The sequence below is a fragment of the Ursus americanus genome, chromosome 24 (genome assembly GCF_024610735.1).
Source record: "Ursus americanus isolate L20-20 chromosome 24, mUrsAme1.1.p, whole genome shotgun sequence".
NCBI classification, from domain to species: domain Eukaryota; kingdom Metazoa; phylum Chordata; class Mammalia; order Carnivora; family Ursidae; genus Ursus; species Ursus americanus.
Genome location: NC_142150.1, coordinates 21,993,334 through 22,011,381, shown reverse-complemented (window position 1 = coordinate 22,011,381; position 18,048 = coordinate 21,993,334). Strand labels below are relative to the sequence as shown.

Here is an 18,048-nt window from a genome sequence, read left to right as displayed (position 1 = left end):
TGCCTCTATTTCTGCCAGAGCGCTTCTTCCTGAGACTATAAATTTTGGTCCTTGGTACTTAGGCAAGTACTCTTGTTCTTTAACAGCTTCATGAATGTGCACCCGTAGAATGCTTCTTCTGAATCTCCTCCCTTCATGGTTTTCCCTCCCCCAAATACAAATAGGAATATATGCACACATGCACATGTGCACACACACACACAGCACTGGAGGCTCAGGACTATGTTTCCTAAACGCTTTGTATTGGAAAGATCCTAACAAACACTTGAATTGAATCTGCTAATCAGCTATGAAGCAGACAGCAACTGTGCACCCCCAGCCAGCTGAGAGACGTGGTCACAGCAGACTATGGACCAGCCCTTACTGCGAGAGATGGAGATGCAGCCACTGTGGCTGTGGCATCACTGCCAAGCATCCCTCCTCCCAGGGCTGCCTGTTCATGCTGTCAGCTGCTATGACTCTATTGCCATGACAACTTGATGTGGAACCCAGTGTCGTGGCACTGAACTGGATGCACCAGAGAAAAGTTCAACAGGAATGCTAGGCTCCCTTTGAATTGATACAATTGCTTGCTCTTTAGATGTTTCTCTCCTTGCCTGACCCCAGGGTGGCAATAAAGAAAGCAATCACAAACTTCTGAGCACCATTCTTCCTGAGTGAACAGAAAAATAATTCTGGGTGACCCTCCTGTAGAAATGTGAAAGTGGAAGAAGGAATCCCCAGAGACACCCAGGACCTATAACAGGAATAAGAGTGAGAACTTCTATTTCACCTTGTTTTCTTGTCTTTCTTCCATCTTAACCTGTGCATAAGCTAGAAAGACAGTTTCTGCTTCAGAAATTACCCTGCAGGAAGTGGGAGGTGGAAATTGACACTGAAAGTTTCAGGGGCAACTAAACAGAAATTATACTATTTTTAAGCCTCTTAGACTTGAATATACAAAGCACGCCTATATTATCTGCTAAAGATAAAAGCAATTTTAAAACAAGACTCACCCCTCCACCTTCATTCCACTTCTCTATCCAAACACTTTCCCTGCAAAGCCACAGTCATTTGTGTGCTATCAGAACCAAACAACTGCGTACCACCGGGAACACTGAGGAAAGGGCACTGAGATGGAGGTCTCGGTCTTCTTTGCTACAGCTGTCAAAATGGTAAAGCTCATGGAGTCTGCTGTGGTAGAGAAAGAGGTGTGAGTACAGACTCTGCTAACTCAATGCTTCTGAAAGATGAAAGTTTTATTTGTAAAATAGAGGTAATAATATCATTCTCACAGATATTTTTGTGAAGTTTACACAAAATAATACATAAAAAGAATTTACTATTCTCTGGGCACATAGGAACATCATCAGAACTATTCTGCTGGTCCAGATAACAGTAACCACGAACATTTATTGTGTGCTTTTCATACGGGACCCACTGAGCTTTCACAGATAAAGAGTCCCCAATTAGTCTTCTTAGAGAAAGAGTCTATAACCTTGGGAGTGCAGATTCTAATTTCCCAAAGGAACACAGGAAGGTCTTTCTCATACAACCTAGGCATGAAGACTAAGGATGTCAATCAGAGGCTCCTTGCCTCAGTTTTAGTAAATGGCCACAGGCTGTCCAGGAGAAATGTTTGCCCTTTCTAGTTTTATATGATCAGATACAGTCTACTTCAATGATATTGAGGCAAAGCACAGAGTGCAGGAAGGATAGGTTACATTCTGCCTCTCAGTTCCCACACACAGTCTGTAGGTATACTCAACCTCACAACCTGCTTCTATCATATTGTTTCTCCTCTGCAGACTAAAAACCTATTACACCCCTGGAGCAGCTAACAATCTGCTTACCTAAGAACCACAGGGCTTGTTAACTAACTACCACTGCTAAAATACTTTTTGGGCCCCCAAGGCCATGCTAACCATCTCCCTCCCTCCCTCCCTCCCTTCTTTCCTTTTTAAGATTTTATTTTTTGAGAGAGAGAGAGAGAGAGCATGAGTGGGGTTAGGGGCAGAAGGAGAAGCCCGCTCTTCACTGAACAGGGAGCCCAACACGGGGCTCCATCCCAGGATCATAACCTGAGCTGAAGGCAGCCGCTTAACCGATTGAGCCATCCAGGTGCCCGATCCTCCATTATTTCTCATCTCCTCCTCAGAGGTTTCCATTCTCAGGGTACTCAGTAATAAAAGTGTAATATGATTAGTCCTAGCTTACGGATGACACTAAAGGCTCAGACAAATCAAGAGGGACAGGTAATAAGTGCCAGAGGACTCAGGTCATCTGACTCCAACATCTGTGCTCTTCCGCCAAAGACGTAAAAGAAAGCATGTCATACTCAATAGTTTTTTTTCCCTGAAAGTCTGAACAAACTCTCTATTGGTATTACTATCCCAACCCATCTTCCATAGGTAAAAGTTAGTAACCTCCTACAACTACTGACAATTCTATACAGCGATCATAGAAAGGCAATTTATTGGCATCATTAGCCTTAGACAAGTCGTTAAACCTCTTAAATCTTTGCTTCTTGATCTGTAAAATGGGGATTATAATGCCTAGCTAATCAGGTTGAGTTAGGAATTAAGGAGCCATCAAAGACACTATTTCACTGGCCACAGAAGTAGACAGAAGCCATTCAACAAAGCATAGTCGTCAACTAAATCATTGGGTTGAACGGACATCCTCTACAGCTACAGATGGATTTTGTCCTTCGGCTGAACGCCGTCAGGAGAGATGTGATTCTCAAATTTTGCCTTTTATATATACACACAAGCATCTACATACAGACCTGAGGTAGACTGAGAGTTGCACTCTGTAACTTTAGCCTTAAGTTATCAAAGAAAACATCTTTTTCCTTGAGCAGACCTGAGTTTTATTTCCTAGCTGAATGAGAGGCTGGACTAACAGGAAAAGGGGAAGAAGGGAGACAGGAGAGAAGGAGGCCCTTAAATAAAAGTCTGGGTGGTTTTTATACTATTATTACAGTAAAGTTTTATATCTAGGCACCCAGGCTCCTAAATTAAATGTCAAATACAATCCTGCACTGGCAACATGAAGTGTGGCTGCTTTGGGGGACTCCTGACAGCTCCACTCCCCTCTCCATGTTGGTCACATAATAAGCCCTTCAAGCTTTGGCAGAGAGTATATTATCAAGTCTCCTGTCAGTGCAGACAGGAGCTAGAGCATGGGGAGAAGGACATCACAATGTGTTAATTTTATTAAGCCATTTAAAGCTCATTCCCTTTGCTTTCTAACAATGCTCCAGCCCAACAGGCAGCTCAGAAACCATGCCTACCCCAGTTTCAAAATGCCTAGAGCTGATCTGTACAGTACTTCAATTAAGAGCTCTGGTGCCCCAATAGAAAGAGGACGGCCAAAGGGGAAAGCTGCAGGAGAAGCAGGAAGGGGAAGTAGGAAGAAAACAAGAATCTCAGTGTTGTTTAAAGTGAGGACGTATCTCCTAATGTGTCTCTTAAATGTGACACTTAATTTCTTTTGTGACTCTTATTTTATTTTTCTTTTAATTGGGCACCAGGCAGCTTTGCTAACTAGAGAGTTTGCTCCATAACAATAAACATAATTGCTTCTATGCATTGATTTCTTGTTTCTATTGGGAATATATAGACACACAGCTGCACACTCCCAAGGCAGAGAGATTTGCCTCAACTTGAATGGGCAATGGAGCAACACTGAACTAACCCCAGGCAAGGCAGCCAGGCAAGGCCCAGAGTCAGCCACCCAGCCAGGCAACGAGACCAAGGGGCTCCAACCCTGGAGATTTAACTCAATTTATCTGAATGCTATTATCACTCAAAAGAGGTAGCAGTGGCCCTTTAAAGTGTCACTAATCCTGGGAAGTGTTAATTGATCAAAGTATAGAATCTAGTTAGTTGTAAACATGTGGCTTCTTTTTTCTCTGCAAGGATCTGAAGGCCTCCTGAACTGTGGGGGTGGGACTGCTGCTCCCACAGACTGCTGGCCTTCTGCTGGAAGCAGGGGTGGATCTGAGGACTGGGAGAAAGCTAGCAGCAGCCACCCTGGACAGGATGCTGTACTAAGCACTTTAAATGGATTATCTCATTTAATCTTCCTAACAAGCCTATGAAGTATGTATGATTATCCCCTCCTTCAGAGCTGAAAAAAAAGAAAAACCTGAGACATGAAGAGATTAGGCACAGGATCTGCCTGAGGTAGAACTGGTGGTCAACACTGGAGGTAATCTGACCAGGTGCAGTCGGATCCAGCGCCCGCACCGTTAATAACTGTAGAATACTGCCTCTCCCTGACAGGCTAACATCGGGTTTCTGCCCCCCATCCCCGCCTAGAAGAAAGGAGAAACAAAGACTATTCACTGATGAATGGGATTACTGGGTCATATGGCCACTCTAAGTCTAACCTTCTGAGGAACTTTAAGTGAAGGGCTAACAAAAGTGATTCAGACAGAAATCTCTTACCGTCTCTCACGACTTTATTGAGATATAATTCCCATATCATACAATTCGCCCATCTAAGGTATACAATTCAGTGGTCTTTAGTATATTCACAGAGTTGTACAATCATCCCATGATCAGTTCGAACATTTTATTTTCATCACACCAAAAAGAAACGCCATGGCCCTTAGTAGTCAGCCCCACCCCACTTCTCCATCTCCCTCAGCCCCGGGAATCGAGTCTCTTTCCCAGCTGTAGACATCTGCCCTATTCTGGACATGTCACACAAATGGAATCACTCAGTACGTGGTCTTCGGGGAATGGCCTCTCCCACTGAGCGCCGTGATCGAGGGTCAGCCTTACTGCAGCACGTACCAGCACTGCACTTCCTTGCTGCCAGTGTCCCGCTGTCTGGATACACCAGATTTACTCACCCGGTCATCTGCCGGGCTGCTTCCATAGTCTGGGTGGTATGGAGAATGCTGCTATGAACACTGGGGTGCAGTTTTGGTGTGGACGTGTTTTCATTTCTCAGGGATGTACCCAAGAATGGAATTGCTGGGTCATATGGCAACTCTATGTTTAACCTTCTGAGGAACTGCCAGACTGTTTTCCAAAGTGACTGTACCACTTGCAATTTTTCCACATCCCTGCCAAATGGAAAACTTCTCTTTATTGAGAAAACTGCAGAACCGTAGTCCTAAAAACCATCAGCCTGCTCCGGCTCTGCTATTACTGCCTGGGTGACCTCGGGCAGGAGCGCTTCCTCTCCCCCGCACCTCAGTTTCCTCTGCTGTAAAGCAGGGAATGCGAGATGGCCTCAGACTTCCCACTGAGCCTTCCATGTATTCGTTTAGTCCCAGCCTGGGAGACACCCTGGGGAGGGGGGGGAGGTTGTGGGGAGATGCCATCAAAGGGACAGCTTGGGGCTGACTGCATGACCGTGTGTCTGACTTTGCATTAACTAAATTTCCACTGTGCCTGAATTATCTTAGACTGTGACTGGCATGTCTGGGGAAACAAACAAACAAACAAACTTCACAGAGCGTGCTTACACTATTAGGAAGAAAACAGATATGCCATACTGGGTAAGACTTCCATTGGGCAATAACGGCAGACTGGCCTTCAGGATTTTAGTTTTCCAAGCTGCAGTTCAAAGACAGTGGATTCAAATGATAAAAATGTTTATAAGGGATGATGTCTGGTAAAAAAAGGAGGATACAAAATATGTATGCATGTCTATACGCACAAAAATACATAGTTACCTAATTGTATATATACTTATACACACATAGAGTAATAGTTATCTAGAGAGAAAATACTAACTCTCTATTTGAAAGGCAAAGCACCATGATATTAACCAGTTTTCTCACAGGTGTGCCTTAAAGTGTGATGTACTGACCATGTGCATCAGAATCATCCAGGCTGTATATTAAAGAAGCAGTCTCAGAACCACCAAATTAGATGTTCTGGGTGAGGCTCAAGAATCTGCATTTAAAAAAAGAGGTAACCATGTGGATGGAACTAGAAGGTATTATGCTAAGTGAAATAAGTCAGAGAAAGACAATTATCATATGATCTCACTCATATGTGGAATTTAAGAAACAAAACAGAGGATCATAAGGGAAGGGAGGGAAAAATAAAAGACAAAATCAGAGAGGGAGACAAACCATAAGAGACTCTTAATTATAGGAAACCAACTGAGGATTGCTGGAGGGGAGGTGGGTGGGGGGATGGGGTAACTGGGTGATGGGCATTAAGGAGGGCACGTGATGCAATGAGCACTGGGTGCTATACACAACTGATGAATCACTGAACTCTACCTCTGAAACTACTAATACACCATATGTTAATTAATTGAATTTAAATAAGATTAAATTAAATTGAAAAAAGAGGTACTCAAAGTTTACAAATGACTGCAAGTAGCAGATTTTTTTCCTTTTATATACTTGTCTGTTTTTTCCACAATTTTTCCACAATTTTTTCCTTCTATATACTTGTCTGTTTTTTCCACAATTTTCTACATGTATTACTTTTATAATTGGGGGGACAGGGAAAAGGGGAAGTTGTTTCATTTTGTTTTGATAAAGGCAGGGGGATGGTGAAGGAGGGCAAAGAGCTTGTTTCTCTTCTTTCTACCACCCAAGTGTCTACAGAGGATAAAAAGGGGCCGCATTTGCTCCTCAGTGGATTCTGCACCTCAGAGCCTAGCTTGGGCCTGAGACAACACAGGTATTTTCCCATTCGGTGGCCTCCATCACTCACAGGGAACTACTGAAGCACCAGCCTCATTCTTCATTTAGCCAGTGCTAAATGCTCTGGGCTGTCACAGCTCCTCTCCATCTCCCCATATTTTCTGTTGGAAAAGGCCATTCTCCAGTCCTGGACCCTGGGGTTGTGGACTGCAGTATCCAGTAAAGGCAGGTAGAAGGGGAATGTGAGGGAAAATCTGTCAGTTGAAGAGGCATACTGCTAAGGAGGACAGCACACACCTTTATATTTACTTATCTGTGGGTTCAACAATTGTTTGCAGGGGAAGAACATGGAGTACGACAAATGTGAGGTCTTAGTCCTGTCACTTCCGAGCAAGCTCTTTAGCCCCCCTAAACCTTGGATTGTTCCTCCATAAAACAGGACAAATAATATTTCTTTTCATAGCGTTATTGTAATAGATAACGCATATCTATTACCATGCGTATCTATTACTATCACATCACCTAGCGCCTACCAGGCTAGGGCTTGAGGGTACAGAGATAAAACACTATGCATGCCCTTCAAGATTACTACTTACAACTTCTTTTTTTTATGGAAAGTGTAGAATTAGGTCAATAATTCTAATAACTTTCCGACCAGAGGAACACTTTTGAATGAATCAACTTGATAACTGAGGCAGCTCAATTCTCTGTTTCAGTTGGCTGCATAAATACTGCCCCAGCAAATGCTTCTGTCTTGGGGCAGGGCAAGGACTAGCATGAGGCCTGGATTGACCCTGGTAAATAACAGGACCCTAACAACAAGAATTCAAGTAGGTTTTGCTTATATCCATCACTCTTTGTACATGCAAAACCCCTCGTTTTTTTAATGAGTCTTTTTTTTTTTTAATTTAAGGTTTTCCTTATTTTATTTGAGAGAGAGGGAGAGAAAGAGAACACAAGCAGGGGGAGGGGCAGAGGGAGAAGCTGACTCCCTCTGAGTGAGTGGGAAGCCTGACACAGGGCTTGATCCCAGGACCCTGGGTCATGCCCTAAACCAAAGGTAGACGCTTAACCGACTGAGCCACCCAGGTGCCCCAAAACCTATCATTTTAACAAGAGTCTGATTAGCAAAGGAGAGTGAAGGACTGGGCTATGTTCCATGTCAATGATATCAGCTACTAAAATGGACTGTTAAGTTCTCTTGCAATTATGAAATGCTATGTAAATGTTAAATAAAAATAAAACAATTCTCAGATCTATTTAATTTCATGTTGCTAGACAATTCTCTGGTTTTAAACTTTAGTAAGAACGCCTTAAGAGATTGAACACAGAAAAAAAACCTGATATGTTTTAGGCAGTGTTAATATGGCTAGGTCCCATATTTAATCCCACTCCAACCTGAGAGAATAATGTGAGCCACTTGGCTTGAGTTCAAGGCACTTTTCTTGAGAATAACTTCTTGTAAGATTAGTATGATTTCATGATTTCATGATACAAAGCTGTGTTTTTAACTGTTTCAAACACACCAGCCACAGGAAACAAGGAACAGTGCATGTTAGATGGAAAGAAAATCAATCAATACTAATAGAGAGAGTGGCTGTTATTAACTGCATAATAAGATGTTAGTTGGATTGAGTTTAGCATGTTACGTTTTTGGTTCAATGCTTTCTGAGAGCCTGGGCAGGGGGAAGGAAGGGAAGGGAATCAATGTGTTTTCTGAACTTCAGTTTCCTCTGGGTATACTATGAAAGATAACTGCATAGTCACTTCACAGGAGAGTTGTAAAGAACTCAGAATACCTTCAATTTCTTAAAAATCCAGGTATGGACACAGACATGCACATACACATCCCTGATTAACTACATCTTTTAATTTCCCTAAAGTCTAGCACAAATATAAGAAATCTACAGACAAAAATCGCACTTTGTGCAATAAATGTTTCTAAAAAGTATGACTGAAAAAAATATGTTTGTGAACTAGATCATCTCAAACACACTGGGATGCCTACTTTCAACTAACAAACTAAAGAGTGTTTGTTATTAAAAAATACTCTCTCCATTATATACAAAGTTCTAGATCCCTGGAGATATGCGTCCTTCAAATTAGGGCTCACCATAGCAACCTGCGTGCACCCAACTTAATCTGGTTCTGTACCTTATTTCCCAGCCACCACTGGCTCTGATTCCCGTCCTCAGGCTCACCCCTAGTGGCTGGGATTTGGTGTCTCCCGCTGTTCCTCTGCTCTTAGAACTCAAGCCACTCTTGTCACATGACATGAGCCTTGATCATCCCCGTAAATCCTTACCAGAACTCCTCTCCCTCTCTCGGCCTTGCTGTTTCTTTGCTGGACATGGCGCTTTACAGGAACCCTGTCCTCTCAGGCAGCCTCAGCCACCTCCCTTTCCTCTCCCCCGCTCCTCTGCTACCTCAGCTCAATTTGTTTGCTTTATAAGCCTGTATTTTTATGGATCTCACTTTTTTGAAGTTGAAATCACTTAGACTTATTTACAAGGGCTCTTCTGGCCATCTGCTGAAAGGAATGGAAAAAAAAATCAAAATGAGAGAAGGAAAATCACTAAGGTCAGCATAGCCTCTAGTCACCCCTGACCCACTGAATCAGCAGCTGTGGGGGTGGGCCCAGCTCTCTGTAGTTTATAAGTCCTCCAGGTGATTTTTATGAACATTGACGGTTAAGAACAACTGGTCTGGAAGAAAAAAGGGCATCTGACAAATATTTTGGACAAAATGAGGCTTCTATTAAGAAAAATTAAGTCTATGTTATTGATACAGAAGAATGTACAAAATATTCTGTGTAATAAAACCATAGGTGCAGTATAATTCTTGTAAAATATCTTAGAAATATATTTCCACAAGGAAAAATGTCTAGAAGGTTACATACCAAATTGTTAATAGTGGTTAGCTTGGGGGAAATTCATTTGACTTTTCCTTTATGGATATCTGTATTTTTTAATCTATAAGCATATATTATTTTATAATTTTAAAAAATGGTTAATCTACTCATCTTCCACTCCTCTCTGACAAAACTCAGAGGTAAAAATTAACTCAATCCCCAGTAGATTTCAGTGTCTGGACTAATGAAGTTTTGTGATGCTTTAGGGAATTCTAGAGGAAGTGAGGCAGAGATAGTGCCCAGTGCTCCATGACTCAAATCAGTGCTTCTATGAAAAGCTCCTGGGCCAGGAAATGACAGGTCATAAAGCCTGAGAGATTCTGCCCTTCTTAAATAGGCCAACTTAAAAAAGGGATGGTAGAGTTCTGAGGGAAAGCAGAACAGACTAAAAACTTCTCTTGGAAGACAACTACTTGTGGCAAAAATTATGTATATAGTGTCCCATTTTCCACCCCCCCATTTGTGATCTGGCAGTCATTCTGCAATTACATTGGTCCTTCTTCACGCTGGCTCCAGGTATATAGAGTATATGCATATGGCAGACCAGAATGGGGCCTGAAAATAAAGGACATTGGTGGAAATAATCCAGGACAAGATAAAGAGAAGATAAAAGAGGTGAGTGTGTATGCACATATCCAAGATCAAGTCTGGTCCTAAGAAATATCCTTTAGCTCATGATGCACCATGGGAAAATCCTGAGGCTTCCACGAGCTGCTCTCATGGGACCGCTCAATTTTTTCACCGCTGGCAAGTTTCCTATTAGAAGCACTCTACGCACTCATAAAGGACCCCGAAGCACTTTACCTGTATTATCACCATGCACAGAAGCCACTCAGTGTAATCTGTATACATCCTCTTGCTCTTCACTGCCTACAAGCATGTGGGTGTGGCAGAAACAGAAAATACAGTTGTCTCCTTCAGGATAGCTGTTGCCCCAGAAATCAGAAAAACTCGGTAAAAAAAAAAGCTTTCAGTAATCCTTAATAATTAGTTAGTTCATCTACACTAAAGGAAAACTACTTACACCAGGGGTCTTTCTACTAAGAGCTAAGAAAATTGATAAAGGTTACACCAATTTTTTTTCTATCAAGATACCCTCTATATCTGGAGCCCTAACTACACCAGAAGACAAGCGATATTACCAATGCCCCAATATTTTCAATGCTGTATGAAGAGAAAGTTCTTTTGTAGATTGGAGACTGCAACCACCTTTTGAAAAGCCTGTCATTGTCTGTGGCTCTGCCTCGATAGTGTTTTAGAAAATAGGGGCACAAGGTGATTAGATGATAGAAAGGAGATGAACCACAGTGCTTAGTCTGTAACATGACATAAAAGAAAGTGCACACCCAGTGGAGTCCATTTGAATCCCAGCTCTAAATTATACTAGATTCAGGGCAAATGGCCCTACCTCTCTAAGCCTCAGTGTCCTTATCAATAAAATGGGAATAATAATCTACTCTACCCGGTTGTTTCTAAAATCACAAGTATGTAAGAGCAGAGGGGGAAAAAGAAGTTAGTATTTAATGGGCAGAGAGAGTTTTGGTGTGGAATGACTGAAGAAGTTCTGGAGATGGATGATAGTGGTGGTGATGGTGGACAACAATGCGAATACTTAATGCCACTGAACTATACACTTAAAAAAGGTTAAAGTGGTAAATTTCATTATGTATATTTTACCACAATTTTTAAAAAAGATACGTAAGGCTCCTAGCTCAGTGTTCTGGCTCTCTCAGTGGGTAGTCAAGAAATGCTAGCCTGTTCCGCATATAAAGAACTTTAAATTTAAAAAAAAAGGAGTGGGGAAACAAAAAGTCAAACAAAATTGTGCTCCTTTCCCTATTTGATTGTGAGAGGCTTTGACTCTCAGGCAGAGCCAGCTGGGACCAATACCCAGTAATGCCACAGTAAGTCTCTGGGTAGGAGAAGGGAGGCTGTGTTAGTCATATTCCCTCCGGCACGTTCAGTTCCCAGTCTACCCCTACCCTGGTATGGAGTCTCCCAGAATATCAATCTTATAGCTCCCAATATATTGCAAAGAAAGCTGGGAAGCTGAAACCATTTCCCAGACCACACTCCAGGTCATGAGGACAAAAGCATTCACAGAGGCAGCTGATTTCCTGTAAGTCAGAGAGAGAGAAGACACTAGTGCTGAACACCAGCTGGGTGGGTCCGGAGCCTGCTCCAGTCCCCAGCATTAAGATGATCAGTACCTTGGATGCCTTTGACTGAGTTTAATGGACACAGAGGACAGTAGTCTCAAAGGCCCGTTAAAAGAAGATGAAAAATGCACTTGTCTGCAGTTCGGGGAAAACAATTAATGATTATATGTTGTAAGTCATAAAACAGAGAAGGGAAAAAACAGATGACTTATCTCTAGGCATATTAAACCACTGCTTCCGATAGGCAGGCTTAATTAGATCTCGATGCGATGTTCAGATAGATGATCATTAACATCCTCGTACTTAGCTCAAGGAGAACAAAACACAATACCCAATCAATTCCAACAATACTTACTTTAGGATCTGAGCTCTTGAACTTCAACCTCTCCACCAACTCTATCATAGCCGCCTTCAGTCCGCCTGAGTCTTTGCTCTAAAAGAAAGAAAAGTCAGGGGTCATTAGACAGCATTTTGTTGCTCTCTCAAACACAAACAGCATTTCATGGGACAATGAAATGGAAAGCAATTTTTTCTTCTTATTAGCCAAGAGAACTAAATGACCAAGGAAAGCTGCACTGTCCCTCTTCCTCTCTCTATTGGACAAAGAGGGGAGGACATAAATTGCCCAGTGACCTGAGAGAACTACTGGAATGAAAACTGAATGCAATTTGTACAGGCTGACTCAATGCTTCACCTTAGGGTTCAGCTGTGCCAGTGTTCACTGAGCACTGAGCTCTGAAAAGAGATTTTCATCTAGGATGTCCATTTTATGACCTAGTGATTTTCATTTTGAACTTCTACATACCAAATACAGAAGTATGCGGTACTAAATATTCTTACAGAAATAAAAACAAAGAAAATGCCCCAAGATTTAACTGGAAATGGTATTACAGTGTACTGGTTGAGTACAGGTTTTTGAGTCAGACATACAAGGTTTCAAATTTGGGGTCTGTCATTAACTAGTGGACTAACCTAGGGTAAATTACTGACTTTCTCAAAACCTCCTGTCCCTTCTATAAAACGTGGATTAAAAACAGGGTTATTTTGAGGCTTAACTGGAACAGTGTCAAGGTATTGCCTAGTATATGGCACATAGTAAGTATTCAACAAATGTCTCCTATTATTATTACTGCATTATAACAATTTACGTTTTTTTTTTCAAGATTTTATTTATTTATTTGACAGACAGAGAGAGGGAGAGCACAAGCAGGGGGAGCAGCCAAGGGAGAGGGAGAAGCAGACTCCCCACTGAGCAGGGAGCCTGATGCAGGGCTCGATCCAAGGACCCTGGGATCATGACCTGAGCCAAAGGCAGATGCTTAACCAACTGAGCTACCCAGGTGCCCCTGCATTATAACAATTTAGAGTAGCACAGTCCAAGACAAATGTAAGTCACAAATGCAAGCCACATATGTGATTTTAAGTTTTCTAGTAGCGACAAAAATAAAGTGAAATTAATTCTAATAGATTTTACTTAACTCAGTATATCCAAAATATTATCACTGCAACATGTGATTTCAACATGAGATATTAGATACATTTTTCCATGCCGAGTCTTTGAAATCTAATGTGTATTTCACATATACAGCCCAATTCAATTTAGACAAACCACATTTCAAGTCCTCCAAAGCAATACATAGCTAGTAAACTACTGTACCGGTCAACAGAGATTTAGAGAATAAACTCTAGAGCCACGCAGCCTGGATTCAAGTCCCGACTCTACCACTAACTGTGTGACTTTAGGCAAGTCACTTAGCCTCTCTATGCTTCTATTTCTTTACCTGTAATATGAAGCTAATGACAGCACTTACTTCACAGTGTTATAGCAAAATTAAATGAACTAATATATGTTAAGATGCTCAGAAAAGGGCCTGGAACATGGTAAATGCAACAGAGTCATGAGACATTTTTATTATTGTCTGTCTGCCTCACAATGTTTTAAACTCCTTAAGGGTAAGAACTACAGCTTCTATCTCTGTATCTGTGCCCAGCATCAAGAAGGGTTTGAAAAAGTCTGCTGAACAAATGAATGAAAATGCAGAAGACGTGAATGACCTAATTTTAATACATGTGTGTAGCATACTCCAAAAATCACATAAATTAGTTTATTTTCTTATCTCAACTCCTATGTGGGATCAGGTAGGATCATCACCTGCATCTTACCAGTGATGAAAAGGAAGCACGAAGAAGCAAACGACTGCCATTTTTTTATGGGGGAAGGGATAATCAGGAGCTACAATGTAAAAAACACCACAAATATCTGTTACTCAAAATTGGTCTCAGAATCAGTAATATTTTCCAAATTTGCAGAATCAACTCCAATTCCTCTAAAACAGGAAATTCTTACTAAGACCCTTTTACGTAGATTAAAATAGACCAAAGGCTCAGTCTTGCTTTCCCTCTAACTCCCATTCTCTCCCAAGTCTATCCAGCAAAAGCCTGGTGTAACATGACTAGATGGATATCTGATTTAGATATGCTCTCCAAACACAGCATAGTTGACATTCCCATTCTAGCTGGGGTTCTAAATTTTAATAATTTGTAGTTTTAAAATGATGGTTTACAACTCTCCAAATTTCATCACCAATTTAAATCTTTAATCTCTGTGATCTCACAGCAGACAGCTGGGAAAAAGAATCCGGAGGTCACATACCAGACAGTGGGTGAGACCTGAAGTACCTAAAAAAGGGTTAAGTTGCCAGACACAATCCTGCTTTTATGAGATGATCAGACAATAAAGCCTGTCTGGTGATATCATTCCTGTAACCTGCTTCTCATTGGCTGAACAAGCAGGTCACTTGTCCCTGGAAAGCTCTCTTCCCCCACATCCCAGCTGTCAGCGCCCATTTTAAGCTCTTCAGCAAGAGCCCTGATATATTATGACTTCCCCCCTGGCTCTAGAGAACAGAAAGGAATGCACCAAAACTGTGCCTTAAAACATTCAGAAAAGAAACAGAACGACGACGGCATCCCTCAGAAGCAGACAGCACGTTTGCAGGCAGATGTGCCTTGTGTGGAGAGATAAGGGAACCCTTAGCCTTCTTTCATAAAAATACAGTGTGTCAGCAGAATCCTTCCTCCTTTTCACCAAGCATCAGCAGCACTGCCTACCCAGGGGAGAGACAGAGGAAGATGCACTGATATTCTCCCTTCAGGATATTCACCCATTCCAATCCCTCCCCCTGCTTTAAGAATTATTCCCAAAGATTCACTGGGGTCTATATTGAGTCAGCTATACTCAGTTTCTAAATGGGTGGTGAAGAAAACATTCCTCAATGGCTTTTTTTTTTTTTTTTTTCCCATCAAATAAGCAGATGGTCAGAGAGGCTCCACTGGGCCGACCTGCCTCCAACGGCTGCAGGGCTGAAGCAGAAGTAGAAGTGGAAGACTCTGGCCCCAGGTTCACCTCCTTTCTTTCCCCACACACTTTCTGCACCGCAAGAAGCCTTGTATACAGAGGTTCAAGCTAGTACACCCAAGCTCTGCGTGTACTAAGCAGTCACCCTTGGCCACATCTGGGACCTAGTAACACACACATCAGGGGTAGAGTCTAATGGCTTGATCCACCTTTGGGAGGACAGACTCAGAAAGAGGCTCTGCAGGCCTCGAAGGCAGGTTCAAGACATTTTGTCAGGTAATTCTTGGGTCCTGGGTACTCGGAGAGTAGTCAAGAAGGGGATGGGCATGGTCCTATAAAGGAAGGGCCCTCTAAAGCATGCAGCATAGGGGAGGTGCACAGGGTTATCTGGGTCTAAGGTGGTATCTGAATGTCCCCAGAGCAAAGGGTGGTTATGTTTTAGTGAATTTCTGTTTGCAAAGGGCAGTCATCAGTCAAAAGGTAACCAGGATCGGAAATTCTACCCTCATACTTCCCTATTGTGGTAGAATACAGCAATTGCCTCTGAAACCTGTGCTCTAATTGAGAGGTAGACCACGACAGTAACAAAGCACAGGCTAATTCTAACCTTATAGACATTTGGTTCCAAAAATGTCCAGAGTCTACTGTGTCAGCCCTTGCAGCCAGCACTACAGGTGGCGAAGTAAGAGTCTCCTGATATCACTCCTCTCCACCTAGATCCCACCCAATACCTTCGAAGAACACAGGAGTGCAATGTGAACATATCTTGTTTACACACCTCTTTCCTGCCCTGAAAGAGTGCAGAATAAAAAGAAATAAGTGGTATGTTGTGACACCCACCTCTCGGAGTCTGATGACTCTGTGAAGATGCAGCAGGCTTTACAAAAGCCACCTCCTAAGGATGAGTCACAACAAAGCCAAAGGAAGGACAAAATGCCCTACACTTGAACTTGTTCTTTATTCTCCAAGGCACTTTTATATGCTCTTTCACTGGCATTTCACGATAAACCTGAAAACTAGTGTATTCACACTTTACAGCTGAGAAAATGGCTTGTGGAAATCAAATGAGGAAGCTACAAATCATGGGGCGCCTGGGTGGCGCAGTCGTTAAGCATCTGCCTTCGGCTCAGGGCGTGATCCTTGCGTTCCGGGATCGAGCCCCACATCAGGCTCCTCCACTATGAGCCTGCTTCTTCCTCTCCTGCTCCCCCTGCTTGTGTTCCCTCTCTCGCTGGCTGTCTCTCTCTCTAATAAACAAATAAATAAATCTTTAAAAAAAATAAAAATAAAAACCACAGGGCTCATACACTCTGTCATTGGCATTTCACAATTACACAGTAACTAAGAGGTGGTGTATTCTCATTTTACAATGGTCAAAAATGGTTCTGTGGAAGTGAAACGATGCCCCCCAAATCACAAAGCTAGTCAGTTAGCAGCAAAACCAGGATCAGACTGATCCAAATGAAAAAGATTTATAATATATACAACAGAAGAGGTTGGTGTCAACAATACATAAGAAAATACAAAAGGGATTCTTACAAGTAAGAAAAAGTCAAATAAGCCCAAAAGAAATCCAAAGGCTATGAACATAATAGAAATACAGAATGGCTAACATACATACGAAAAGATGTAGAAGATGCTCAGATTTACTAGCAATTAAGGTATTTCCTATCCATCATATTGAAAAAAAAGTTCTGATCTGATATCAAGTGATGAGGGGCTTTGGAGAAACTTTCATATGTTGCTGATATAAAAATGATGAAGCTACTTTGAAATCACATACCCCTCCAGTCCACTTCTCTCTTTATCCCCATAAGAAAATCTAGCTCATGTGTCAAGGAGACTTGCACAGAAATATTTATGGTAGCACTGTTTGTAGTACTGAACAAACTGGAAACACTCTAAACATCCATCAACAGTAGGGGGCTAAATAAGCTTTGGAATTAACAGAATGTGGAATATAATATAGCAAATAAAAATGAGGTAGATCTGTTATACGCCTGGATAAAGGCAAGACATAATGATTTTTTTAAAAAAATCTGCAAAAGGATACATACTATAAATATCATCTATTAAAAAAAAAAAAACTATTACTCTCCATGAGTGCTATATGTGTATGTAAAAGACCTGAAAGAAACGATTGGAGGAACTGGTATTACAGACAGTAGTAGGAAGGGTCTTAGACTAGCTAACGGTAGGCCTACTGTCTAATTAAGATTTAGAATACGTAAAGATGGGACTGAGGACGGGAGGACAGACCTACGGCTTCTTCAGTGCCTCTCTACGTGGGTTGCTAAAATAAATACTGGGGCGCTGTTCCCTTTACACCGCAAACATATGAACCAGCAGGTACGAGAGGGTTCTTCACCTGGTGTTTATGTACAGATTTCGGGAGTTTAAAACCCCTAAAACTGTACACAAAACTTGGAATGTACATGCACTTTTCTAGGGAAAGAGACATTAGCTTTCCTCAGAGTACCAAAAAAGTTTAACTTTCCATGTTAAGACAACCTCACACAAAGAAAAAAGACCCATGTTCTATTCCTACTTCTGCCACTACCTACGTGAGCCTAGAAAAGTCATTTTATATCTTTGGATTTCTATTTCTTAATCTGTGAAGAAAGAAAATGGACCAAATCGCAATCCACAAATGTGTAGCCTGCAGCCAACAGAACATTTTTTGGGGGGACTTTTACAGTGTTATCCCACACAGCACACTGGGAATTTTAAATTAGTTGCCAGCATTTAAAAATCAGGAGATACGACCTAACAATAAAGATTTCTAGCTTCTTTTGAAAATCTGAAAGATCTGATTGTACTGGGCTCTCGTTCCCACATGGCAGCAGCTGGCTGAAGCTAAGCCGCAGCTATCTGCTTTACACCAGGCAAGCTCTCTCCAGTCTGCCATGGTTATTACCCTGGTTTGCTTCTCACATTTGCTTCTCGAATTTACGTTACCTTTCTGGTCCCTGAAGACATCTGAAGTTGTTATCCCTGGAAGCAACACTGAAGGTTT

The 18,048-nt window shown here is 41.9% G+C and overlaps 1 protein-coding gene across 2 annotated transcripts in view; it reads right to left on the bottom strand.

Moving 5' to 3' along the window:
- The window catches only part of TRIM44 (TRIM family member 44), a 108,695-nt gene that overhangs the window by 75,941 nt on the left and 14,706 nt on the right, over positions 1-18,048 (bottom strand). For both annotated transcript variants that reach the window (XM_045808499.2, XM_045808500.2), the window contains exon 2: positions 12,030-12,107. In XM_045808499.2, coding sequence (XP_045664455.2) covers positions 12,030-12,107 — 78 coding nt within the window. The remainder of the gene's footprint in view (positions 1-12,029; positions 12,108-18,048) is intronic.